The 27,759-nt window shown below is 36.6% G+C and overlaps 3 protein-coding genes and 1 non-coding gene across 5 annotated transcripts; 2 read left to right on the forward strand and 2 right to left on the reverse strand.

Moving 5' to 3' along the window:
* The first annotated feature begins 254 nt into the window (after positions 1–254).
* On the forward strand, positions 255–5,241 carry LOC140841857 (probable receptor-like serine/threonine-protein kinase At4g34500). Its single transcript, XM_073209569.1, has 7 exons — positions 255–963; positions 2,566–2,670; positions 2,752–2,874; positions 3,508–3,678; positions 3,779–3,908; positions 4,022–4,231; positions 4,901–5,241. The coding sequence occupies exons 1-7, from the start codon at positions 398–400 to the stop codon at positions 4,919–4,921; spliced, it is 1,326 nt and encodes a 441-aa protein (XP_073065670.1). The 5' UTR covers positions 255–397; the 3' UTR covers positions 4,922–5,241.
* Positions 5,242–5,546: 305 nt separating this feature from the next.
* TRNAE-UUC (transfer RNA glutamic acid (anticodon UUC)) lies at positions 5,547–5,618 on the forward strand. Its single transcript has one exon. It is a non-coding gene; the product is annotated as a tRNA-Glu (tRNA).
* A 5,070-nt stretch (positions 5,619–10,688) lies between these two features.
* On the reverse strand, positions 10,689–14,160 carry LOC140841858 (uncharacterized). 2 transcript variants are annotated; one of them, XM_073209571.1, is made up of 3 exons: positions 13,851–14,157; positions 11,392–13,402; positions 10,689–11,240 (listed from the first exon to the last, which is right to left on the reverse strand). In XM_073209571.1, the coding sequence occupies exons 2-3, from the start codon at positions 13,365–13,367 to the stop codon at positions 11,120–11,122; spliced, it is 2,097 nt and encodes a 698-aa protein (XP_073065672.1). In that variant the 5' UTR covers positions 13,368–13,402; positions 13,851–14,157; the 3' UTR covers positions 10,689–11,119. The 2 variants fall into 2 exon arrangements, with proteins under 2 accessions (XP_073065672.1, XP_073065671.1); XM_073209570.1 differs by having other exon boundaries at positions 11,392–14,160.
* Positions 14,161–15,940: 1,780 nt separating this feature from the next.
* On the reverse strand, positions 15,941–24,001 carry LOC140841859 (coatomer subunit gamma-2-like). Its single transcript, XM_073209572.1, has 18 exons — positions 23,801–24,001; positions 23,185–23,282; positions 22,754–22,804; positions 21,685–21,798; positions 21,366–21,566; positions 21,180–21,281; positions 20,455–20,562; positions 20,128–20,361; positions 19,677–19,927; positions 19,369–19,540; positions 19,113–19,268; positions 18,966–19,016; positions 18,227–18,364; positions 17,920–18,123; positions 17,686–17,817; positions 17,434–17,607; positions 16,804–17,043; positions 15,941–16,460 (listed from the first exon to the last, which is right to left on the reverse strand). The coding sequence occupies exons 1-18, from the start codon at positions 23,844–23,846 to the stop codon at positions 16,266–16,268; spliced, it is 2,667 nt and encodes an 888-aa protein (XP_073065673.1). The 5' UTR covers positions 23,847–24,001; the 3' UTR covers positions 15,941–16,265.
* Positions 24,002–27,759: the final 3,758 nt, after the last annotated feature.

Here is a 27,759-nt window from a genome sequence, read left to right on the forward strand (position 1 = left end):
ATTTGGGTTATCCATAAAAAATATTACTTTTTTATGCTAAAAGTATTACTTTTTATTGTGAGTATCGATAAGATTGACCCGTCTCATAAAAAAAGATTCGTGAGACCGTTTCATAAAATATTAAGAAATTTAATTATAATTTTAAAATTCCCTCTTTTTTAAAATATAGATTAAATTACCATTTAATTTTATACTTTTTATTAGATTGATATATATATTTTTCGGCCTGAATTTGGGGGAAAAAGCCTATAATTGTGAAGTCCTCAATTTTATGAATCTTCCACTTGACTGACCGTTGCATGCCCCTCGCTACAGAGCTGCCAAAATGCATCACCTTTTCAGTCTACACTGCATTCCCCCCTAGAAAGAGCTTGGAGAGTACGATCTCGCCGTGAAAATGGAAATTTCCGGTGGTATTCTCAACTCCAAAACTCCGATTTTCGGCCAAAAACTGTACGTTATTGTAATCGCCACAATAGTGGTTGTGCTCGCCGTTTTTTCTATAATTTTCGTTTTTCTTAGTCTGAAGTGGAGGTCGAAACGAAGCCGCATTGCCGTGAAACGCGGCCCGGGGATTTTGCCGCTGGTTTTCCAGGAGATCAGTGAAGTTAAAACGTCCGATAAAGTTCAAGCAACCGAAGAAGTGGATGAAAACAGCAAGGCGATAGTTCTAGTAGGTGATGTGGCGAGGATTGTGGAAATTGATTCGGAGAGCAAGAAGAGGAGCTCAGAGAGCAATGAATCGAGTTTGACTCAGAGCGAGTCATCTTTGGCACTGTCGGCCTCTACCGACGATTTGGGGAATTCCGCGTGGGGACGGTGGTACAGTTTAAGGGAGCTTCAAATCGCTACGAATCAGTTTTGTGATGAGAACGTTATCGGAGAAGGAGGCTTTGGCATTGTTTATCGAGGTGTTCTTTCGGATGGTTCCGTTGTTGCCGTAAAAAATCTTCTAAACAACAAGTAAGTCTTGGGTCGGGAATAGACGAAAAAAAGTTAAGAATTATACGTTCATGCTTTACTCGTCTTTGAATTAAATTGGAAAACACTTTCACAATTATACATGTTATGCAAGGCTGATAATCTTGAAGTCTGAGTTGAAACCGAATTCTTGTTGGGTTCCATCAATTTTTTATTTTTTTGTACTTTTTAAAAAATAAGTACATCACAAAAATCACTACTACAGATAAAATTAAAAGTTAATATGGTTATAAATTTCTTCTCGAGAAACTGGAAGTCGAGGCGTGCTCCGGTATTCAGTTGGGCCCTCAGAAATGGAGCCCTCGTTTCTAATTTATCCCTTTTTGTGACAAAGTTATCTATTTTTTAATATTTTGCAAATGGGATATAGTATGTCCATTTGGTGGTTACTCTTTTGCTTACTGGAAAGCAGATCAAAGCATCAGACATCTGGATTCTATTGATTTCACTTTGTAGTCGGTAGGTGACTGAGTTTTAACTCTTTTCTATGAAATCACAAAGAATAAAAAGTAACGGATGATATTTTTTTTCTCTATTTATATCTTTTGTCCGTTCTTGTATATATTCTATTATGGAACGCAAGCTTGATTCCTCCTTTTTTACTTCTGATTATCTATTGTAGCTGTTGCATTATCAGGCTGTCACTTTACTTAGTCTTGCTTAGCTCTGTCTTTTTGCCTTTATTTCTACGTTTATATGCTCTTTGCCCTACTTCACTTATTATACTCCTAACTCCTCGTTTTCTCAATTAAGCAATTTGTTTGGTTCTATTATATATTAGTTCATTACAGTGATATTCCGCTGTATTCTAGAATGCGTCAAAAAGAGAAAATTCTATTCATGGAATGAACCATTTGGCCACGACTTGTTTGTTATGATTGGTATTGGAAAATGGTAGGTATAGTGCTAGCCCTCACAATAATTTTTGGATAACAATGAGGATGTTAGTGTGCTAATTGGATCGGTTGATATATCTCTGCATTGGTAAATATATATGAAAACTAGTTCAAAATGCACGAGATTTAGTTCTTTTACATATTTCGGGTAGTTTGAAGCAGTAGCTTTCAGTTTGTCTTCGAACGTGAACACGATCCTTGTCTCGAGTATAGTTTTCACAGAAGTTCATTAGGGAGGACAATTATTATCTGTCTAAAATTAACCGTATTGTAATTTCTCTAGGGATTACTAAATGTGCTCCTAAGTGAGAATCTTGTGTACGGGGCATAAAATAACTTCTGTTCATTATTTCAACCAAAGACAGCTCAATGGCTATATGCAAACTTGATTTGAGCTTAATCACAATCTCGATGTGCTGCAAAATGTTCTCCTAAATGAGAATCCCGTGTATGGGGCATAAAATAACTTTTGTCCATTATTTCAACAAAAGACAGTTCAATGACTTTATGGAAACTTGATTGGACTTGATCACAATCTTGATGTGCTGCGAAATTCCTACATCCTCGTTAATATGCCTTCATAGAAAGTGCAGCCATTTTATGCACGAATTTATGCATTATCAAAAAATAAAACAAACTCTTTGTTTGCAGAGTGTGAATCAATGTCATATATTATTCTTGTGAATAGGGGTCAAGCAAAGAAGGAGTTTAAGGTGGAAGTTGAAGCAATAGGCAAAGTAAGACACAAAAACCTTGTAGGCTTGACAGGTTATTGTGCAGAAGGCGCTCAAAGGTACCCGTAATTAACTTTGATTTATTGTAGATATGACCGTGTTTTCTTGAACTGTAACTGGATCTTTTTATTCTGAATCAGTTTGCTTGTCTATGAGTACATTGATAATGGCAATTTGGAGCAATGGTTACATGGTGAGGTGGGGCCAGTTAGCCCTTTAACATGGGAGATCAGGATGAAAATTGCCATCGGAACAGCCAGGGGGTGAGGCTTAGTGTTGTTCAATGTGTTGACTGATTTTCCGTATGTCATTTTTGTGTAGAATTTAATCCAAAATTGTTTGGTTTCTTTTGTGTTCTTGAAGCTGATACCAAAACCAACATTGAACAATTGATCTGCAGCATTTTGCTTTTATTCTTGCTTGCTTGATGTTTTCATTCATTTTTTGTTATGTTTAATCGGTAACATCATCCTGTCTTGACTTACTTGCAATGAGAAGTAATTATGGCAGTGAGAGAGGTCCTCGAGGTTGTGCTTGGATTGATTCATCTGAAATCAAAATATTGCAAATTCATCATTTAAATCACCGGCTCTTGTCTGGATAATTATGGATTCTTTGGATTTCCGATTTTTAAATTCTTATATTATCATTTTACGCTTGTGTCTTAACCATTCTAATGGATTTTAAGTTCTCCCGAAATTAAAGTTATCTGAATCCATATTTTAGATTCACTTTTTAAATACTTTCATGAAATTTAAATCCACTGAGCTAAGCGCAAACTGAGGCAACTTCAAAGCCATCAAATACCTTCTCAAAATCCAAGATCAAGTTTCATTTGCGAATCTCCGCATGTCTCTCTACTTCTACCCCTGTCAGTACTTGTTCATTTTTTCCAGACTTGCGTACTTGCATGAAGGATTAGAGCCCAAAGTTGTCCATCGAGATGTGAAATCCAGCAATATTCTTTTAGATAGGAAATGGAATCCTAAAATATCGGATTTCGGACTTGCAAAGTTGTTGGGATCTGAGAAAAGCTATGTTACAACAAGAGTGATGGGAACATTTGGGTATATTCTATTCTGACCTTTGTTGAATGATTTTACGTTAAGTAACCCAGCTGAAAATACTATGAACATTTCTCACAAGTTTGATTTGCTTCTTTACTAGATATGTCTCACCCGAGTATGCAAGTACTGGCATGCTTAATGAAGGAAATGATGTATACAGTTATGGAGTTCTACTCATGGAAATTATCACTGGAAGGATTCCCATAGACTATTCGAAACCACCTGGAGAGGTTGAAAATGTGTTCTCTGAAATCGGACTACATGTTAACCTTACCGGATGTCTTACACATCTCCAAAATATTTTGATGTTTAATTTAAATAGAGCTCTCTTTCCTAATTTCAGGTGAATTTGATTGATTGGGTAAAAGGAATGATAACAAGTCGTCGTGGTGAAGAGTTGGTCGACCCCTTGATTGATGTTCATCCTCCCTCGAGAGTTTTGAAGAGAATGTTACTGGTTTGCCTTCGTTGTGTTGATTTGGACGCCGACAAACGCCCAAAGATGGGACAGATTGTACACATGCTTGAAGCAGATGAATTTCCTTACCATATGGTGAGCTTCGTTAACTCTCTGATTGCTGTACTTACTAAATAAGTTCTAGTGATAGTTCTTGCGATCCTGGTTAGTAATCAGTATTCTCATAATAGTAAAATCGAACTGTGTTCGAAATAACAACCAAGATTTGACTGGTTAGATGTAATAATCAAGATTGCCTTAATTGTTGGAATCATAACTAGTTCTTTCACATGTGCAGGAACACTAGTTTTACTGCTCTTGAATATCTTAGAGAGCTTTAATATTTGACAAGAGATAGCGATACACTCTGGTTTTATGTATGGGAGCCTGTTCTCTTTTAATCCTGTAGTTCTCTGTTCCATAGCTTCCAAATATTTGGATGTAGTAATATGAAGGTGCTGTTCCCTTAACTGGCTTTTGTTGATGTACTTAATTTATTTGATTGCTAAATAATGAAAGTCGCAATACTTGAACCTGAGTCGCCATCTTAAACCCCGCTATAGCTATATCAATCGTAGTTTGATCTATTCATTTGGTTCGATGCAACCATGAGCTGATGAGCAAACCCACCTCCCCTTTTAGTCCCCACTATATGATGACCTGTGCATTCCTGAATTTGCATTGTTTTGAACTGGAATTCAGGCATGGGATTTTTTTTTATATCATGCGAACTTCTTAAACTTGTATCTTTCTTACATCTTATAGGGTCCTCGACCCACTGGTTGAACACCTACCCTGCGAGCACAGACAACTGGTGGAAATAGGATTCGATAACCATAAAAATGTTCATTTGGGATGGAAGAAAGAGAAAGGCGAAGAATTAGGACTTGTGGTTTGCGCAGTTTCCATTGTGTTTGCAAGTTTTCATGTCAGTTCAGCCTTTCTAAAATATTATTATGTAGAATTTGAATTTTTTAGATGTAGCTATGATTTATGAGCTTGTAAATAACATTTGGTTCCATATTTTATGTTTGTTCGGATAATATTTTCATCTGAGTTTACCTATGTACATGTGATATTTGGTTGAAATGCATATACCAGTTTCCCATTTTATTGAGAAAACGAAACATATGTTGGTTTATCGTTTGTCTTTGTGATTGATAAGACGAAACATGAAGGATATATGTTAAAAAAATTTCTATATGTTTATCTTTTATTTTCATCTATTATAAATTTATAACATGTATAATGCTTTAATTTCGTCAAATTAAAATTTTCACAATTTAATTTAAGCTTCTCTACCACGAAATATGGTTAATTAAACCAAAATAAATATTTATCCCTTCAAAATATCAAACTAATCAAACATTTTAAAGTATATAAGGAATGTTGACAAACCCTTACTCAACATTCCATTGTCGTCCAGCGGTTAGGATATCTGGCTTTCACCCAGGAGACCCGGGTTCGATTCCCGGCAATGGAATATTTTTGTCCTTTTCTTCTCTAAGATCCTTTTAGCCATTTGAATTGCATTTCTATCCTATAATCTATTATTATTTATCAGGGTTCAAAATGGTGCCCAAACTATAAATCATTAATGATTAAACGATAAAGAAGTCGTTGCAGAAATGAAGTGGTAAAAATGTGCATTTATTTTTAATATTCGAGATGCATTGTTGTCGATTATGCTGTATTATAGATAATAATAAAAAGTAGTTGTAACTATTTTCCAGTTTAGTTGAGGAAGTTAGACACTCCCGGTAGTTAAAAAGGCTCAAGCATTGTATCACAACATTCATTCAGAATAAGATTTTCATTCACCATTCTTGCTGTAATATGGTATCAGAGCTTTTTTTTTTCCGCACAATCTTCTTCCGCTTCGAGGTTGATCGACGGTAAGATTACATTCAGCGCATTGGTGAATTAAGATCTTTTTCATTTGAGTCTGGATCAGAGTTTTGAGCTCGCAAAGTGTCATATCAATGGCAACCGTGAACCCATCTCCATGGAATTCATCTTCCCGATTGGCGGTTGATGATCCTTCAAGTCCCTATTTTTTGCATCATTCGGATAATCCGGGGATCGTTCTTGTTTCTCAGCCACTCACCGGTGACAATTTTGCATCGTGGAGTAGAGCAATGCGGATTGCTCTCTCTGTCAAGAACAAACTGGGATTTATTGATGGATCGATTTGTAAGCCAACTGCTTCTGAAATCCATTTACTCAGCGCATGGGTTCGGAATAACAATATAGTCATCTCTTGGCTACTAAACTCAGTCTCCAAAGATATATCAGCAAGCATTCTGTTTGCGGACTCAGCAGAAGACATCTGGAATGATCTTAGGGATAGATTTCAGCAAAGCAATGGCCCTAGAATCTTTCAACTGCGCCGAGACTTGGTCACTCTTCGACAAGAACAAGATCCGGTTAGTGTTTATTTCACAAAAATCAAGGCTATTTGGGAAGAGTTAAATCATTTTCGACCAATGTGCAGCTGTGGAAAATGTAGTTGCACTGGGGTCAAAAATCTTGAAACATATGTTCAAATGGAATACACAATGATCTTTCTTATGGGGTTAAACGAGTCATTTACACATATTAGGAGTCAAGTTTTACTGCTTGATCCTTTGCCACCAATCAGCCGAGTGTTTGCTCTTGTGGTACAAGAAGAAAGACAAAGATCCATTGGAAATCAAGGCGCCATGAATGTCTCAAATCACAACATGGCGTTTGCACTCAAAAATGAACAAACTCAGTCACAATTCAACAACCGAATGCCACCAAAGTTTTCAAAAGGCAGGCCATTCTGTACTCATTGCAATTTTCATGGTCATACGATTGAGAATTGTTACAAAGTACATGGATTCCCACCTGGATACAAGACAAAATACAAAATGGGGAACAAAGGTCAGGCTGCTTTTGTTCACCAAGAGACTAATCAAGCCTCTCAGCAAGAGTCCAGGCCAAACAATTTTGGTCCAGCCTCAAATGCTTTCCAGAATATCGACAAGAATCAAATGGAACAATTCATGGCCATGATGATTCAGCAACTTTCCGCTACTGACAAGAAAGATGAACAACACGAGGGTGACAAATCTCCGGCTATCTCAGGTACTTGTTTATCCATTTCAATCCCAAGTACTCTGAATTCTTCCACTTGTTGGATAGTTGATTCGGGTGCATCTAGACACATTTGTTCAAGTGCAAATGCTTTTGTTTCGCTTAAGGCAGTGGAAAACTCCAAAGTAACTCTGCCTAACAATGCACATGTGGAAGTTAAGTTCTATGGGGACATTAAGTTGGGTGCTTCTTTGGTCTTGTTGGATGTCCTTTACATACCCGAATTTAAGTTTAATCTGCTGTCTGTCAGTTCCCTTATTGCCACAACGCAGAGTATGATCAGTTTCTACTCTGACTCGTTCATAATTCAGGACATGGCAGCCAAGAAGATGATTGGCAAGGGTAAGAGGATAGATGGCCTATATGTTCTGGATGCTAGCTCACTTTATCCAGAAGCTTCGATCAATCAAGTTGGGGCACAAATTTGGCACAACAGACTTGGACATCCATCACTGAAAGTCCTACAGAGTTTAAGAACACATTTTCCTTCTGATATTGCTGATTTTCAAAGCAACACACCTTGTACAGTTTGTCCAGTAGCAAAACAAAGAAAGCTACATTTTGTTCATAGTAATAATAAGTCTCCAAATGCTTTTGACCTTATACATTGTGACATATGGGGACCTTACCATATTCCCACAGTCAATAAACAAAGATATTTTTTGACTTTAGTTGATGATTGCACAAGATTCACATGGATTTTCCTCATGCAACACAAATCTGAAGCTTCCAGTAAAGTCTCCATGTTTTGCAACATGATTGAGACACAATTCAATGGAAGAATTAAGGCATTTCGAGCAGACAATGCTAAAGAACTTGCATTTACAGAATTATGTCAGAATAGAGGAATATTACATCAGTTTTCCTGTGTTGCAACACCGCAACAAAACTCGGTAGTAGAGAGAAAGCATCAACACTTACTTAATGTTGCTCGTTCCTTGTTTTTTCAGTCTCATGTGCCACTAGGTCTGTGGAGTGAGTGCATCATGACTGCCACTTACTTAGTGAATCGTGTTCCATCTCCATCTACTCAAAACAAGTCGCCATATGAACTGTTGCATCAGAAATCAGTTGACTATACACACTTACGGGTCTTCGGATGTCTTGCATTTGCTTCTACTTTAGCCGCTCAACGTGACAAATTTATGCCAAGAGCACGCTTATGTGTTTTCTTAGGCTACCCACCGGGTATGAAAGGCTACAAGCTGATGGATATGCGAAGTAAAGAAATATTCGTCTCCAGAGATGTAAATTTTCATGAGTCAATATTTCCCTTCTCCTATATACCATCTACAGAAGAGATCTTTGATCCATTTCCTTCAATTGTTCTCCCTAAACCAGCTCATATGGAGACACAAGATCCTTTGGACAGTCATATTCCATCGCATATGCACTTTGATCAGCGGTTAAATGAACCCATCCATGCACAAGTGACTCCACCTTCTGAGAACAATGTTCATTCAAACATACACATTGAGAATATGGCCACTGATACACATGATGAACCTGAAATCATGTCTTCTGATTCATTACCTTTAGCTGTCACTCGCAGCTCCTCAAGGACATCTAAACCCCCTTCCTATCTAAGAGACTATCACTGCCATATGCTGCACCACAATTCACCCCCATCATCGGCAAGTTCTTATCCCCTAACTCATTGCATCTCTTATGATTCATTATCCCAGCCATACAAGAACCTTGTGCTCAACATTTCATCTCATTTTGAGCCTCAGTTTTATCATCAAGCAGTCAAACTTGACTATTGGCGGGCAGCAATGAAGGAGGAACTAGATGCCATGCATGCTAACCACACATGGTCTATAGTTACTCTTCCTCCGGGAAAGCAACCAATTGGTTGTCGTTGGGTGTACAAAATCAAATACAAATCTGATGGCTCAGTTGATAGATATAAGGCACGGTTAGTTGCTAAGGGTTACACTCAACAAGAAGGCGTGGATTTCTTTGAAACCTTTTCCCCTGTTGCAAAACTAGCTACTGTCAAAGTTTTTCTTGCCTTGGCAGCAAGTAAAAATTGGGTTTTAGCTCAATTAGATGTTAACAATGCATTCTTAAATGGGGATCTATCTGAAGAAGTTTACATGGAGCTCCCACTTGGTTATTATTCCCATAAACAGCAACATCCAGAAGCATCAAAACTTGTCTGTCATCTTCACAAATCCATTTATGGTCTCAGACAAGCGTCTAGGCAATGGTACACTAAGTTTTCTCAAGCCTTACTGGATTCGGGATTCAAGCAATCTCAGTCGGATCACACAATGTTCATAAGAGGATCTGGCAACTCATTTCTAGCCTTGCTAGTATATGTTGATGATATCATCATCACAGGCCCTTCTCTTTCTCTTATTCAAGAACTAAAGGCTGATTTACAAAGCAAGTTCAAACTAAAGGATTTGGGTGATCTTAAATACTTCATCGGGCTTGAAATAGCTAGATCGTCAAAGGGCATTTACTTGTCTCAACGTCACTATACATTACAACTCCTTGAAGATTCTGGTTTACTGTCATGTAAACCAGCGAAAGTGCCTATGACACCACATTTATGTCTCAACTCTATGGATGGAGATCCCCTTCCAGATAGCACATCATACAGACGCATCATTGGACGTCTACTTTACCTGACTTTATCAAGACCAGACATCATGTTTGCAGTCCACAAGCTTAGCCAATTTGTGTCCAAGCCACGGACTCCTCATTTACATGCAGTACAACAGGTTCTAAGATACCTCAAAACTAATCCTGGCCAAGGAATTTTCTTTCCCGCAACATCTTCCATACAATTAAAAGCATTTTCAGATGCTGATTGGGCTACTTGCCCTGACACCAGAAAATCCACCACGGGTTTTTGTGTTTTTCTTGGAGATGCACTAATTTCCTGGAAATCCAAAAAGCAACCAACAATATCCAAGTCATCCACTGAAGCTGAGTACAGAGCACTAGCAGCTACAACAAGTGAAGTGGTATGGCTCACTCAATTACTTCGAGATCTACAGATTACTCTTACAACACCAGCAACCATATTTTGTGACAATCTCTCCGCAATTCATCTTGCTAACAATCCTACTTTCCACGAACGTACCAAGCACATCGAGATCGATTGCCATTTCATTCGTGACAGAATAAAGGATGGGTCTATCAAGCTTTTACCCATTCGTTCTCATCTCCAACTAGCCGACATGTTTACCAAGCCACTTCCCCTGTCAACTCTCTCACAACTAATGTCCAAGATGTCTGTCAAGAATATTTACAGTACATCTTGAGGGGGGGCTATTATAGATAATAATAAAAAGTAGTTGTAACTATTTTCCAGTTTAGTTGAGGAAGTTAGACACTCCCGGTAGTTAAAAAGGCTCAAGCATTGTATCACAACATTCATTCAGAATAAGATTTTCATTCACCATTCTTGCTGTAATATGCTGTCAACAATAAAAACAGAACCTATAAATATTTTTTGCTAAAACTAAAACAAGATCTTATGTTTTCTGAAAGTATACCTATGTACGGACCTCACTATAGTTCCTATTCTTAAACATTTAGGTGTATCAGTTCATTTTGTATCGCCGACCCATTCAAAACGTAAAACTGTAATCAGCCAAAGTTCCTTGAAAGGAATAAAAGAATACAACATATACAATCGATAAATATGTGTGATATAGCGTTGGGCCGTATTCTTCATACCCTGTGCTGAAACGGAAGACTCTTTTAACTCTTTAGCCTCTGCAAGAACCAAGAAGTTGTAATTTCTGGTGGAAAGTGCTGACCTCGTGGGGTGGCATACCAGAGCCATGCTCTCCATGGACAATTCCCGGACTACGTTTGGCATTCGTCCGACTAATTCTCATCCATCTACATGAAGGAAAGATCGAGAAAGTCTTTTTGTGGAGGTTGAGAATATGATAAGCCTCCTTGACCCCACCCTCTCTCCACTCGTTTCAAAGTTTTCATAGCTATTGCACTCCCATCATCTCTGAAAAATCGAGTCATTAGATATCATAAGATATTCATGTGGCAGAAAACAATTCCAACCATAGCATTCCAGATGGCCAATTCAGTGCATAAATATAAAAGAATAGCATAAAGATAAGAAAACTTTGTGAAGCCATTGGAAAAATTCAAACCTGTGTAGAATATTTCGCCAATCTCTCTCGCCATCTTTACGTCGTCTCTTATTTTTAGAGTGCTTATCATTTCTATGAACCTCATTTTCCATCTCATCTTTTGAATCCATCGCCAGCATTTGCTCGGTCAACTTATTGGCCTGATGCTTACTTCCACTCTTAATCAGATGATCAATCACTGGCATGAATGATGCAGGATCAAATCTACATCCTTTCTGCACCATTTTGTTAAGAATATCAATGGCACATTCTAAATTCCCATCCATGCATAATGTTTCCATCAATGCCTTGCACTGGAAACTGCTCAAATCAAGGCACCTCCCAACTGCAGTTTCAATTAATTTTCTAGCTTCCAAGACTTCCTCTCCAGCGAGCAGCTCATTGAACATTAGGCTATAAAGAATCGTCACGTGACCGTATAAACTGATGGCTATTTCAAATGTCTCCAGTGCTGGTCTGAACTCACCGGCTCTGCAGAATGTTTTAATTAACATCTTAAAGGAATATATGTTAGGTGTTACCTCCTTCTGCAACATGTCATCTAAAAGAGTTGCAGTTTCTTCACTTTTTCCTCCTTCAGATAGACAATTAAGAACAAGGTTGTAGGTGTAAACATTAGGATTAATGCCTTTTTCTATCATCTCATCCATTAGCCCAAATATTTCAAATATTTGGTTCTTACTACCCAGTCCCATAATCAAGGAATTGTACGTTTGTAAGCTTTTGTCACAACCCTTTCTCTCCATGTCTTTAAGAACCTGAAATGCAGATGATAGTTTCCCTCTCTTGCACAGGTTATATAGAAAAATATTATAGATGATTGAATCCGGGTACAAGTTTTTACCCAACATCTCAACGAACTTCTTTTTAGCTTCACCAAGCCGTCCATCCTTGCATAAACCATTTATGATAGTCGAATAACTGATCAAGTCAGGTGAGCATTTCTTCCTATTTTCATCCACTAGGCCAATGTACAAGTTCCCCAAAGCACCGAGAGCAGCACTTCCATGATTCCACATTTCACTCACAATTTCAACTGCCTTATCAACCTTCCCACTTTTGCACAAACCATCAATGACAATATTACAGCTCACAGTATCCAGTACATCACCTCTTTCGTTCATCTTTTGCAATAACCTCTCAGCTTCTGCTGTTTTACCTTCTCCCCATAGGCTGTGCAACAGTATATTGCAAGTATAAGTATTTGGAAAACATCCATCCTTAATCATATCTTGGAGAACTTTATTAGCCTCAAATGTCTTCCTCCTTTTACAATACCCTTGGAGCAGTGCGCTATAAGTGACTGTATCAGGGTAAACTCCCCGAGTTAGCATCAAACACATGAGGGCTCTTGCGTCAGCAAGCATGTCATGTTCACAAAATCCATTAATCATGATATTATAAGAATACAAATTAGGCTCAAGACCATCGTCCTCCATTTCTCGCATAACTTTATGAGCCTCCAAGAGTTTCCCATTTCTCAACAAACCCAACAGCCACGTGTTATAGCTCTCAGAATTTGAGAAAATACCATCCTTTTTCATGGACTCAACTAAAGTCTTTGCTTCTTCCAACATCCCCTCCCTGAATAAACTCTCCAACATCAAGTTATGAGTCAAAACATTAGGTCTTGGCAGTCCAAATGTTTCATCTATTTGCATGTCCCGAAAAATCCTCGAGGCTTCCAAAACCTTCCCGGCCTTACAAAGGGCGGAGATTCTAATGTTAAAAGTCACAACATTTGGAGCAATATCATCTTCCTTCATCTTCTCCATCAACAATTCAACCTCATCGTTCTTATCTTCATTACAAAAGCTCGCAATTAACGTATTGTAAATCACAACATTAGGCAAGATACCCGTTTTCTTCATCAAAACCAGAAGATCCAACCCTTTATACGGTAGCCCGAGTCTACAATACCCACGCACCATAATCCCAAAACTGAACTCATTAGGCTCACAACCTTTTTCCGGCATTCTATCAAACAACTCACGGGCATCTTCCAACCGACCTGAATCACACAACCCAGAAATCAGAAGATTGAAAGTGTAAGCTTCCGGCTTTACTTTGGAAAAAATCAAATCTTTGTAGAGCCACGATACATAATCCGAACAACAGTGTTGAAGAGAAGTTCTAATGAGCACATTGTACAAGAATATCGAAGGCGGGTAGTCAAGGAAATGGGTTCGAATAGATTGAAAAAAATGCATAGCCTTGTCAATATGATCGGACTTGGCCAACACATTAACCAAGTAATACAAAACACGTTGCGGGACTCTATCAAAACGAAGAATACGTTGGTGCAGAGCTTCGATTTCAGAAAACATTTTGGCGCGGATGAGAATGGGGGTAATGACAGGGAGGGAACGTTGGAAAGAAGAAAGATTATTCACGTTGTGATTAATGAGAGCACGCTTAAAAAGTAGCCATGCAAATCTGGGGCTGTCGGAGTTTTTTACCAGAGATTCCGCCAGCAGTTTTGCTTGCTCCATTTCAAGGCAGACACGGTAAGGAATCCTATTTCATAAAACACCGGCTAATTACAGAGCAGACACTGAAGAACTAAAGTACCACGCTCCCTTTGAATTTTGTTTTCTCATAATTCCCTCCATTTCCAGATTCCACTTGACGATCCATTCAATCGCTACTCCACAGCTAACAGTTGGTATCATCTGGAACGACTGTATCACACAAACATGTGATTTTGGTTTGACTTTAATATTTTAACTTGCGAAACCATCCAAAACGTTATGTTTTCAAAAATCTGTCTTTTAATAAATGTATTTCTTATATTGATTCTGATACAAATTTCATTGGAAAAGAAGTTGGATTAAAGGTATTGGGTTGTGAGTCTCGTGAGCTTTCCATTCTTGTGAGATTTATGGGATTTTCACGTGAGCTTAATGGAAATTTGGAAAAGTGGTTTGTCACATATCACACAAATAAAGTAGTATAGGTAAGTTTATATTATGTTATATTTTATGAAAGTGTAAGAGTGATTGGTCAAGAGGTTGTCACTCGCGTTCATCAGTGCAGATGTGCAATTCATGGGCTCGATTTAAACTGGAAAAGGCTTGAGACCTTTCACATGCCCTTGAGACAATTCGTCTGCCCCAACTTTTGGTGTTTCATATGGTTGGTATTGACATGTATAAATATGATATGTGTCAAGCCTAGAAGACACGTTGAAATCCACTTTCTCCTACATCTTTGCATTCTCCTGCTGGTCTGCTCGTTGTATCATGTGAAACAGACGTCCGTTGGAACCTCGAAACACATACCGGAGGGGACAAATCTGTTTTAAGGAACTGTATACGCAGGGACGGAACCACCCACCCAGCCCCCAGTCTACTTTTTTTGGTCTATTTAGGATATGGATTGAGTTTTCTTTTTTCTTTTTTAAATTTTAGCCTTGCATTTTTAATATTTAGCCCAATTTTTAGCTCAATATTTAGCCCATTTCTTAATGGTTTTCTTCCCAAAATGGAAACAAGAGGATGAGAGCTGCTGGTCTCTTGCTGGTTGGAAATTTCACGTGAAAGAATTTTTAAATATTTGATTTATATTATTTAATGTTGTTTATCGATTCATTCAGTCAGGATGAAAATATTTTCTGGCTACGTCCTTGTGTATACGCTACAGGCCTCGGTTTGGTTTAACTTTCCTCTGCACGATAATCATACTGTAAACAACACACTTGTTTCGATTGTTGTTTTATCTTTACGAATTCATTTCTACGCCACTGTTATTACAATTTTTTTTTTTGGGTAACAAAAGAAAGTTTTTACATTATCATGAACGATATGTAAAACTGGAAGCAAGTTGATTTGTGAGACTCAAGATATTTTCAATACTACATATCGAAGAGCAGTGTGGCAAATTAAATTCTAAAATATCAACAGAGGTCAAAGAGTTTATTATGGGCATATATAATTTATTGTTGAGTCTACTTCTTCACGGAATAATTTATAATAGAATTCCTTCCTTGTGACAAATGAATTATAAAATATATTATACGTACAATATATATAGTATTATATTATGTATGATACTTTTAATTAAATATGTTCACTAATTAATTTATACGTATTTCCGGTGCATAATGTATTATATTAAATAAAAAATTTTGAATAAATTATAATTATATTACCAAGCACCAATACAAAACATAAGATCAAAAAAAAAAATTAAATACTCTAACCAGTATTGAGTTATACACAAAAAAAAATGTATAAAATTTATAAGAAGAAACGAAACAAAGTAGGACATTATCAAAACTGAATTTTTCTATGAGGTGAAAGAAAGAGTTGCTAAAAAATAAAGAGACGAAGAAGAAAGGAAGAAAGAAATGCTCCTAGTAGTTAGGTGGGAGACGGGAGACAAAAGAGGACAAAATAAAAAATGGGATATTAGAGTTATCATTCTAGTTTTGCGGCAAGCAACAAAGATCATCAAAGCAGGAACTTTTGTTTAGTTTATTCTTTAGTGTCGTCAAATTTCAAATGTCACTCATCCTAGATAATAAATAATGATGTACTCAATAGAAATCTTAGAAAATAAAATAGAATTATTTGCCATAAAAGAGAAATAAAATCCGTTCGACATCAATAACGCAATCCAATTTGCCAAGTTCATGATCTATCGAGTACCGGTAACACATCAAGCACAATTTTTTTTCTTAATTTCAGAAGAATGTGGTTGAATAAAAAATATATGAAACCTATAATCACTTCGAGTGCTGGCAGATAATCCGCCAAGGGTAAAGCTGGAAGTAAATCTAGACCGCAAAATTATGTGATCAAACCATAAAACCCTCAACTACAAGGTTACTGAAGCCAAATCTTGACCAACAAACACAGGACGGGTCGGTTGGGTTATCCACTGGCAACGATTTCGTGTATAGCATCGCTGACAATTTCGTTGTCAGATCTCACCGCCAACTTCATCGCGACCTCTTTTGCCCCATCAATTCCAAAAGACAATCGCACAAGCACCTTCACATTACCGATGTATACACCTGATAATAAACATGTATGTGATCTTGAGTTGCTAGGAACGGTCTCTGTTCCCTGTAGCAACAAATGAAAAAAAAATGCATTCAGTTTCTTAGCAGAAAAAAGACTTTATTTGGCCGGGGTAGTGTTCATGATTAGTGAACTTCCATTGCACATCCAAATTTTTCAACAGGAATTCCATTACACAATGTCAGTGACACAATATTGGACTGTATCTTCCATGCTTCTGATTTTTGGAGGTCAAGAGTGACCAACGCAATGTAATATACCGTTTTTTCTATATGCAGATGATGCGACTTATGTCAGCTTCAAAATCTGCTAGTGATAATAGGAATTTCGTTGAATTAATCCTAGTCGCTACGAGAATAAAAAAATCACATCAGATAAAGTTACCAACCTCGCAGGGCTGCATGCCAAGAAGATTGATGACAGCATTAACAGCTTCAGCCAGGCTTTCCCTAGGCCCAAGACCGTATTCATCTACACGCTCAAAATCAGGTCCGAGGGTTTCCCATGCATTTTTGAAGTTGGAGACCCCAACTTTAAGAATATAATCCGCAGCAACAACTTCAAAATCCTCTAGTTGGTATTCATCTTCTACACCATCATCTTCAGCCTCACCAGTTGCGAGATCGACCTAACAAGTAATAGAAGAATCACTACAATCATATGTTTACAAAGGGCATGTTCCCCACCTCGAGGGTCACAAAAGGCACGATGATTCAAAGAATTGTGTACTAGAAGTGCACATTTTTTATCTACTCAAAACTATCATCCTCTGAGATAAAAAGTATTTGAGTGTACATATTATTGGCGGATGTAAAATTTCCCACTGATGATGTAATTTTTTTTCAAGCCAAAGTCATAAACAGCATTTCAAGCAGTAAACAATTCAACCACAGAAGAACATTTTTCTCGTCATACCACAAGTCCACCTGAATGTAACTGGTAGTGCATGTCAAGAATATAAGACTGTTGAAATGCAAATATCACGTCAAAGTTGAACCAGATTACGGAACAAAAGTACCTCTTTGACAATAAATCTCAACGAGTTTGAAAACTTTCCAACTGCAGGTACACCTTCAGGTTTCTCAAATGCCACAAATGTCGGCGCTGGTGTATCATATGGTAGAGATCTTAAAGGCTTGGATCCTACTTCTGAAAACTCCTCGGCTTCAGAAGCATCAACAAGCACAGTCACCTAGCATGAGAAGAAAAATTAAGATTTCTGAATCGGATGCCCAAAAGAGACAAATATTTGTGAAAATATGGTCCATACGTTTTCAAGTAGCTGTTCAGGTATTGTATTTGTGCAGTTGTACTGGAATACCACATGACTGTCAAATATGTGCTTGACAACATTAACTGCATACTCAGTTTCAGCTTCTGTAAGCTCCACTGGTGCTGATGACTGACCACGGTATATAAAAATTTATTGAGAGCTCAAGTGGTCAGAAATTATGGAAATCAATCAAAAACAATACAGCAAGTTCAAATACATCAAAACACAAACCTTGAAAAGATTTCCAAAATTTCTAAATTCAGGGATGGAAGAGAGGAGCTTCTCAAAAGCATCGACCGTAGAGGAAAGAGTGGCAGGAGGTGCACCCAAGCCAGCAGGCTTTTTGCCTGGGGCTTTCTTTTCTGCAAGAGGCTGAGATTTAACCTCTTTCGGTACAGACTGGATATCGAAGGGCTCCTCGGTGGGATCCTGTATCTGTTCCAAATGAACAAATGAGTGGCCTCAAGCATACAATAAGTAAAACAAATCCAGAAGGCATAACAGCAGAACAAGCACCAATTTAGGTAACGAAACTTACATAGTTTTTCAAACTTGTCTCCAAGTTGGTCAGCGGTAGCTCAAGGGAGCCAAATAAAAATTCCTTCACGTCCTTGGCAGTTTCCGTAACCGAACCATCACCAAGGGTACTCAAGTACAGAGTAGCTCTATCACGAACCTATAAGATGACAGCAAAACTTGAGCATAGCTTCAGAAAGCAGACTAACATATGAAACAGCAAATGTGCAGTAAGCACCAACTATGTTGAACCGTCTACAACATTGGAGGGTGACCACTAAGATTTTCGTTCGGCTACATTTCTCATCATTTTGTCGATCACTAAAAGCATGACCTAAATAGTCTTCCATTATCTGAATCAGCAACCAGGACACAGAGACGAACATAATCGCACCAAAGGGTAAATGAGCGCCGTGCTCAAGCACAACCAAAATTTGAAGTAAAGAAAGAAAAAATACGAACTAAAAGGTGAGGAGAACATTGGAGTGAGCTCAATAAAGAAGGTACGCCATCCGGTCAGCATCCAGCATAAAACAGATTTTCAATATTCAGATTACTGATGACAATGAAACTGCAAACTGTTTTTCTACAAGAAAATTCCCGTTTGAATGCAGAAAATAGTTTATATTACAATCAGCACATACAATTAGAAACCTCAACTTAAATAGATGATCTCAATATTAATGTATCATGAAATACTGAATATCGATTCAAGAATGAAACAAAACTAGTTACAAGTTTCATATGGACATAAAACTAACCTCATCATCGTTGTCAAATAGGCAACGCTTCAACAAAACAAATATTCGGGGCTGTAGCAAGAATAAATGGTTTTTTGCAGTTAATCGCTCTAGATTCTTAATAACAATATTATTAAAGGAGATGGACAATTTTGAGTTTAGACTTACTTTCAAGGAGTCGACCATGGCACCAAATTTTGCCAATGTGCTAACAGCACTGGCACGGACAGTTGCATTCTCAAGTATCACTCTGTTGTAAATATAGCGAATATATTTACCTGGATCAGAAGTTTTGGGTCCCTCATTCCCAAGAAAGTGAAGTATCTAATTGAACATCAAACAATAAAAAATCAACTGAGAGTTTATCCAAATAAGATGACCGCGAAGAAAAGATGAATCAATATTCTAAGAAGATAAATTCAACCTGGGTGGAAAGATAAGTGAATTCACAGTCCTCAATGAACTCACACAAGTGCAGTAGTCCACTTTCTTTGGCATCTGGAATATCTCTTATCAAAATCACAATTGAATCAACAATTGCCTTTTTGTACTCGAATCCACCCTCTTCTCTCAAAATGTTGCTCAAGAAATTCATCCTAAGTAAATCCAGATGATTAACATAATTAGCGAAATTTGTACTCAAACAATATGAAGAAAGGAAACATTCCGAGAAGACAAGGAACTTGCAAATTTATTAATCACATTTTCCAGGGAAACTCTACAATCACTCACAACGATCTGTACTTGAGGGGGAACTTCAGACACAGGGATCGAATAGCATCTACCACAACAATCTTGAATTCATCAGCAATATCAGACATAAAGGTGGTGATCTGCTTCATCAAGCGTTCAACGCTAGATTCATTGCCTGTTTTTAGTAGAGTGGTGATGGCAAGTGTTGCTATACTTCTATTCTGGTCTGAAATCAAACTTTCCATGTCAATGTTACAATTTGTCACAGCCATAGGATGTGTCATTGCCACCTGTAGTAGTTTGAAGTTTATATTAGATGAAAACTAGTTAATTCCTTCCTTAAGAAGACAGGCAGTGTGCATCCAATACGGAGAATATAGAGGTGAAAGCGAAAGGAAAGAATGGCAGGTCATCATCAACTCATGCATAACTGAGAAAATCAATTACTGGTGTAAAGATAACATATGATAATCCTCATGTAGATACAAACCTTGTTCAAAGTTCGGACAGCAGCAAACCTAAGCACAGGCTTAGAAGAACTTAAGAAGAGCTGTAAAACAGTTATGGCAGGAGTCAACTCTCGGGTAGTCACATTGCTCAACTCTGTAATTGCCCTAGCTGCCTCAAGGATCACCATTTCAGCTTTGTGACGAAGACAGCCCTCAAGATAGTCATAAAACGGGCGGTCTCCTGTTTGAGTGTTTACACCTGTCTCTCTGATGACCTACATATATCAATGAAGCACCTAATACTGAAATGAAAGTCAAATGAAACCAAGAAAACAAGGCAATTAAGAACGATATCACGAAAAAAACACCTGAGTAGTATAACGAATTAGAAGACACTGAGCTAAAGGAGAACGAACAGTCCCTTTGGTCAAACTGGTAACCAACTTGCTGACAGCCAGTCGGTCATTTTGTCGAATCTGCAACTCAATAACCGACAAGTCAATCCACTTGAATCACATTGAGACTGCTTCCACATTGAAAATACTCCACAAAACAATGACCCCACGAACCAAGAAAAATTTGCCCGTTGAATAATTGCGGTGCAAGATTATTCACTCTTATAAATTGATAAACATATAAAAACCAACAAGTTTTTTGGGCGACCATGCCAAAGAATAACTGAATTTAATATTTTCTCCCTTTTCATGGGCAGTAAAAAAGGAACAACGAGAATTAATCTGACATGATTCATGCTTCTGACACAGATTAACATTTGAATGCTATGCCCATCAATACAGTCAGAAGATGAAACATTAGAAGCGAATTTGATTTACTCATGATTAAATCAGGAAATGAAGCCAAACAAACTGCTAAGCAAATTTTACATGGGGCCAGTATCCAGAACCACAATACTTAAAAATTCAAATTTTAGCTCCCAGCTCAAAATCCGTATTGTTGAAAAGTACTTCTGTAAATTTTTCTAATTATAAGAACTGGAATAGTATCACTGTCCCGCAACATGGTCCAGGCAAAACAGAAGGTTCATACGGTGATAGAACTATCAAACAGATGCAATGAACGACAAAACAAGTACCTGGTGGAGTAAAGTGAGTGCATGGAATTGCACAAGTGCAGCTCGTGATTGAACAGCTTCTTGCACTTCATTACTCCATCTTTTCACTATCTCTGGGGTTGTCTGTTATAAATATTTTAAATAATTTAAACGCTGAAATCGTCATTTACGATAGATTGATATGATTCCCCAAACATCATCTTGTACCTGTAACAAATGAATACCACTTGCGAGAGCAGCACTGGCAACCACAGGATTTTTATCAACAATAGCCTGCTTTATGTATCTTTCAATTTGCGTCAGAAGCGTTCCATCAGTGATTCGACATAAGACACGGATAGCATTTGCTCGATACATATCAGTTCGGCTATTCATATCCTTCATTAGGGAGCTTGTGACGATGATAACCTTTGATCATAAAAAATCCAAGTTCATTCCTCCCACGTCGAAAGTATGAACTGATCTAAAAAAATGAAATATATAAAAAAATCAAATAAAGGGAAGGTGACAAATGCACATGATCTACCTCATCTGCAGAGGGTGAAATCTCCTTTATCATAAGATATACCATTCTTCTCAAGCCATTATCCTTAGACTGAAACAGCTTTGTTACTGCGAAAAATACTTCTGTAGCTTCAACCTACAAATCAAATTAATCAGTGCAACATCCGTCAGAATTCACTTTGAGTATTCTCAGTGAAATTAAATCTCAAATACACAGTCATAAATACTATGTAACAATGAACATTTAAAAGTCAACAGAGCACCTTTGCTACGCCACAAAGAATAAATTGAAAGCTTCGAAAACATTGAGGCCCATGCATAAATTAATTGATTTTGTAGACCCTCGTGTTTGTTGAGAATTGAGATTTGATATTTCGAGTATGCTATGTTACTCAAATTTTGGTTTGAGATAGCATGCCCAGATCATGCATTGCATTTATCTAGCTTCCCTTACAGTTACTTGTCGTTTTTACAATGACCATTTTATATTGGTTTGAATTCACATCTCAGGAGGCTATTACTTTCTTTTTATGTGGACTATAACAAGGAAGAGGCGGAATTTGGTTCCAGGAGAGGGATCATCTGGAGGCGGTCGCCAATGAGAAATTTGGTTCCAGGAGAGGGATCATCTGGAGGCGGCCGCCAATGAGAACATGTGAGAATCTCAGGTTGTTTTCTAGACGTGCATTTGCATTTCTTTCAGCACAAAGCTCATGTCCTAGTACTATTTTGTTTATAACAGGCTAGTCTTGAGGAATATATCTATTACCGTATTTGGTATGTATTTTGAAATGGGTCTAATCTAACTAGTATGATGGTTCTTTCGGAGTAATTCCTATATTTTACTACTATTATTTTTAGCAATTGAAACTGACCATCAAATTTTTGGGTCCAAAGAAAAGAAAATATTAAACTAGAATTTGCTAATGCAAATTAAATTTCAATCCAATTGCAAGCTAACTATGGAAAGGACCTAGGGCCCCACATTATATGGCTGTGCGCCTGTGCGGTAGAGAGAGAGAGAGAGAGAGAGAGAGAGAGAGAGAGAGAGAGAGAGAGAGAGAGAGAGAGAGAGAGAGAGAGGTTCTCACCTTTGTGAATGTCTCGCCTTGATTGAGAAGATATAGAAGCTTCGTGATCACCTTAAAAGTCAAAAAAAGTTCAAAGAACTAATTATTTACAAAAGATACACAATAGTAAATCCAAATCACAAATTCTATGTCAAACTTTAGGTTTAAATGATGAAAATCGTTGGCTGGGTTTTCAAGGAAAACATAAAGTACAACTCATGCAATCATATGCACAGGGACATTTTTTTTTATGCTTTAGACATTCCAAATAACTCTTGTTCATAATAATTCGCTAAATTTAAAATATTTACATAACTACCTTACACATGCCTGAATGTACAACAAATAAGAACTATATTCAAATCTTTGCCCTTTCCTTTTCATCAACAAATTCCTAGAGCATACAAAGTGTTGAATAAATGGATATTAAAACAATTAAGAGTACAGAGTACCTGTGAACATCTCCTAGCATCCAGCTGAGGGTCGTTGAAAACCCTAGCTTCCTGTAATACTGCACCCTTCTCAATCCCCAAAAAGGGAGAGTACTCCACTGAGGGCATAAAAGTTTCAATATTACAACATGAATCAGGCTAACAGGTTAACAAACATTTCATATCGCATAAACCTCAATAAAAATCATCTCCTCTATTTTAAATGACCCAACCGAACCAATGATATAATGCTACAATTGCTTCCTGTTTATCATCCGATTTGACCATCAGTTAACATTAGGAGTGCGCGAACCTAATCTAATATAAGTTCCTTCTCCAAAGACTAGTACTTAAACAAAATCACGCGAAATCCAGCCTTTACCACGGGCCTAAAAGATCCGTAACCGAAAATCGAATCGCACATACTAATGGATCACTCGATGTAAGTCCCTAGTGTTCTAATCAGTCCTACATCATTCACCCCGCAATCTCCAATCTCCACATAACCGCAGATCTGAAATCGACTCTAAATCAGGTGAAGATAAATGAGAACTGAAATTGTAATCCAATCATTAGAAATTTCACCGTTGAAAACAAAATTAAGAACATATATCGAAATCGAAATTCTGAAATGCACCTTCGTCGTCGCGATCATCGTCTTTCTTAACGATTGGCTGCGCCATTGTCCTGAGATCTTTGCGTTTTCAAGCGAAAAAACTTGGATAGAATTGATTGCTGTGTTAGCTGCTATTACATATACGGATGTTTGGGAGGGGGGGCAGTTCTTCTGATCTCAAAACGGAGTTACTTCATGTTTTATTATAGGGTGCGAGGACGAGTGGGGAAGAGAGAGCATATCCGACGGTATGCATTGAGCAAAACATGTGGGATCTTATTTCGCTCAACGTAGACCGTCGGATCTGATTTACCGAGTTGAGTGAGCTTTTCCCTTTGTAGAGAGAAGGGTAAAGTGTGGTGTAATGGACTTATTATTATATTTAAATAAATATGATGAAATTATATTTTTTTTCCTATATTATATTTATAATTTAATCTAAAATTTTAATATGTTGATACTTTGAATTTTTTGAACATGAATATTATTTTATAGTGGATTGTGTGATAATTATATAAAAATAATGTTGTGTAAAAATTTGAATCCATACGTTGTTAATATTTTATATTTAGATATCTGGTAAAGAAAAATTTTAATTTTAATTCTATAATTTGTCTTTTTTATATTAAATTAAATATATATCGACAGTTTATGTACAAAAATAAATTTATCTCGTAATTAAAATGGACAAAAATTGGTTAATGGACATGGCCAATCAACTAAAATGTAATCAGTCTATTTTAAATTTCAAGAAATGTGAATTATTTTGCGAAGATGCCGAATTCCATTTTCAAAAATTTAAATGTTTTCGACTGTCCTATTTCAAAGGTATTCAATAAGTAAATAAACAAATCAATCATATTCCTTGAGACCATAATCTTATTGTAAAATGTCATCTTTTGTAGCCGATAAAAATAATATTTTGCGATTATAGAGAAAATTTTACAATTTGATATATGGGGTGATATCTTTCACTATTTATGGATCATGCTGATGGTTTATATGTTATTTTAATATACATGAGTAGAATATCGAAATTATTCTCTCTTTTTCAATCTCAAGTCTCAATTAAATTAAGACAAAAACTTATGTGAGCCGGTCTGACGGGTCGTATTTTGTGAGACATATATCTTATTTGGGTCATCCATGAAAAAATATTACTTTTTTATACTAAGAGTATTACTTTTTAGTGTAAATACGGTAAAATTGACCAGTCTCATAGATAAAAGTTCGTGAAACCATTTCACAAAAGACCTATTTTTAACTTAAAAGAAATGAAAATTTTTATTTAGCAAACTACATAAGAGGTGAACTAATTATTTAATGTTAGTATTAATTCTGCCATCGTACCTCAATGTGGGTACATATAGGGGTGAGCAAAAATTCGGTTAAACCGATTTAACCGACCGAACCGAATTAATTCGGAAATTCGGTTCGGTTAAATCGGTTAATTCGGTTTCGAAATTTTCAAATATCGGTTAATTCGGTTAATTCGGTTCGGTTTCGGTTTTTGTAAAAAAATATCGGTTTAACCGAATTAACCGAATTATTAAATAAATAATATTAATTTTATTTTATTATGTTTTAAATATAATTTATAATATTTTTATATTTAATATTGTATATTATTTATAATATTTTTATATTTAATATTGTATATTATAATTAATTTTTTTATGAATAAAGTGTTTTCTTATGATTAAAATAGAATATTAATTATTAATTTTATATATAATTTTTAAAATTTTAATTTTTTTAGAATATTAATTATTAATTATATATATAATTTTTAAAATTTTAATTTTTTTTAAAAAAAATCGGTTAATTCGGTTACCGACCGAAATAACCGATTTTAATTCGGTTCGGTTAATTCGGTTTTGGGAAAATTCGGTTCGGTTCGGTTAGTCAAAAATTTTTCGGTTAAATCGGTTTTCGGTTAATTCGGTTCGGTTTGTAACCGAATTAACCGAATACTCACCCTTAGGTACATACGATACTCCCAAAATAACTAAAACTTCATGTACTACACGTTGAAAGGAGAAATATTTCGTAACAAATTGAGTACACTACCTAGACATAGAGCTGTCAATATGGGCTGGGCCCGCTGGGTTGGCCCAGCCCGACAAGAAAATTTAATGGGTTGGGTTTTTGATTTTGTTGGCCCATTTAAATTCGGGCCTAAACGGGCCCAGTCGCTCGGGCTGTGGGTTGAATTGGGCTTAACCCGATGGGCTCGGGTTAGCCCATGGGCCATGGCCCATGGTTTAAATAAAAAAATTATATGTATTAATTGCTTTGGAACTTGGAAGTGGTGAGACAATTTTGGAAGCTACATTCTCTCTCTGCTATTTTTCTAGGTTTTGGAAGCGGTGAGACAATTTTGACCGATCTTCGGTAAGTTGCTTTTGTTTTTTATTTGGATGTTCGATGTGTAATTGCGATTAGATGGATTGCATCGTCTTTTATTTCGTGAAAATATGACCTTTGTGTTGTCAGACCCTTCGTGTTTTTAGTTTTTTTACCGGTATTCTCCTCCAAATATAGAGTCACTTGTGAATCGAGTGTTCAATTTTGTTTGTCATGACTTTGTTTAAGTGTCCATCTCAGGCATGTTTAGTTTACTCTAAATTTTGATGTATTAGTGTCCATCTCAGGCATGTTTATTAGCTTGTAAAGATTTGATCATATTTCATGTTGATACTGTCTCGAAAGTCAATTAACTTTTGTTTGGTTTGATCGGTGGTTTTTCAATATAGCTAACATATGTTTTTGTATTCAACTTAGAGAAAGGTCTACTTTAAATTTCCAAATTTTTTAAGCCTTACATTTGGCCATAGCTTCATCATGCATGTAAGCATTGTATTCCATCGTTTTAAATATAAAATTTTTGCTGGCCACCGAGCTTTTGAGATTAATTCCTGCTCTTGGATCCGGTTTCCACCAAAACCAATTTTATTGATAAAAGATTAATTCCTGCTCTTAAATATAACAGTTGGTTTTTGAAAAAAAAAATTACAGATTGTTGAAATGGATGTTTCTTCTCAAACTCCAACTGCTGATGTAGATGTTGATGAACTGAAAAATCCTAAGAATGATGAGGGTTCAACTAAACCAAAAAGACGTAGAGAAACTTCTGATATTTGGATGTATTTTAAGAAAATCAAAGGGATTGATGGTTTAGATAAAGCTGAATGTAATGGATGTGAAAAACAATATCAATGTGGGACTAAACAGCATGGAACTTCTACGTTGTGGCGTCATCAGAAAACTTGTAGCAAATTGAAGTTCCATGATTTAGGACAAATGATTCTTGATCAAGATGGGAAGATGAGGTCTAAGAAAATAGACCAATAAATTGCACGTGAATTATTGGCTTGTGCAATCATTAGACATGATTTATCATTTTCGTATGTTGAGTATGATGGTATTAGAGCTTGGATGAAATACATAAATCCCGATGTTCCTTGTATTTCTAGAAACACTCTTGTTTGTGATATTAAAAGAATCTATTTGAGGGAAAAAGAGAAACTTAAGCATGTTTTTGCTACTATTCAGAATAGAGTTTGTTTAACTTCGGATTTGTGGACGTCGTGCACTAGTGAGGGTTATATTTGCGTGACTGCTCATTTTGTTGATAATGATTGGAAGTTGAATAGTAAAATTCTTAGCTTTTCTCATATGCCTCCACCACACTAAGGAGTTGAATTAGCAGCAAAATTATTTGAATTTTTGAAGGAGTTGGGAATTGAGAAAAAAGTTTTTTCTTTGACATTGGATAATACATCTAGTAATGACAACATGCAAGTTAATTTGAAGGAGCAACTCTCTTTGCATGATAGATTATTGTGTGACGGTGAGTATTTTCATGTTCATTGTTCTGCTCATATATTGAATCTAATTGTCCAAGAAAGTTTGAAAGTCGCCGTTGTTGCTTTGAATAAAATTAGAGAGTCAGTCAAGTATGTTAAAGGTTCGGAGAC

This window comes from Primulina eburnea, chromosome 9 (assembly GCF_022965805.1).
Source record: "Primulina eburnea isolate SZY01 chromosome 9, ASM2296580v1, whole genome shotgun sequence".
Taxonomy (NCBI): Eukaryota; Viridiplantae; Streptophyta; class Magnoliopsida; order Lamiales; family Gesneriaceae; genus Primulina; species Primulina eburnea.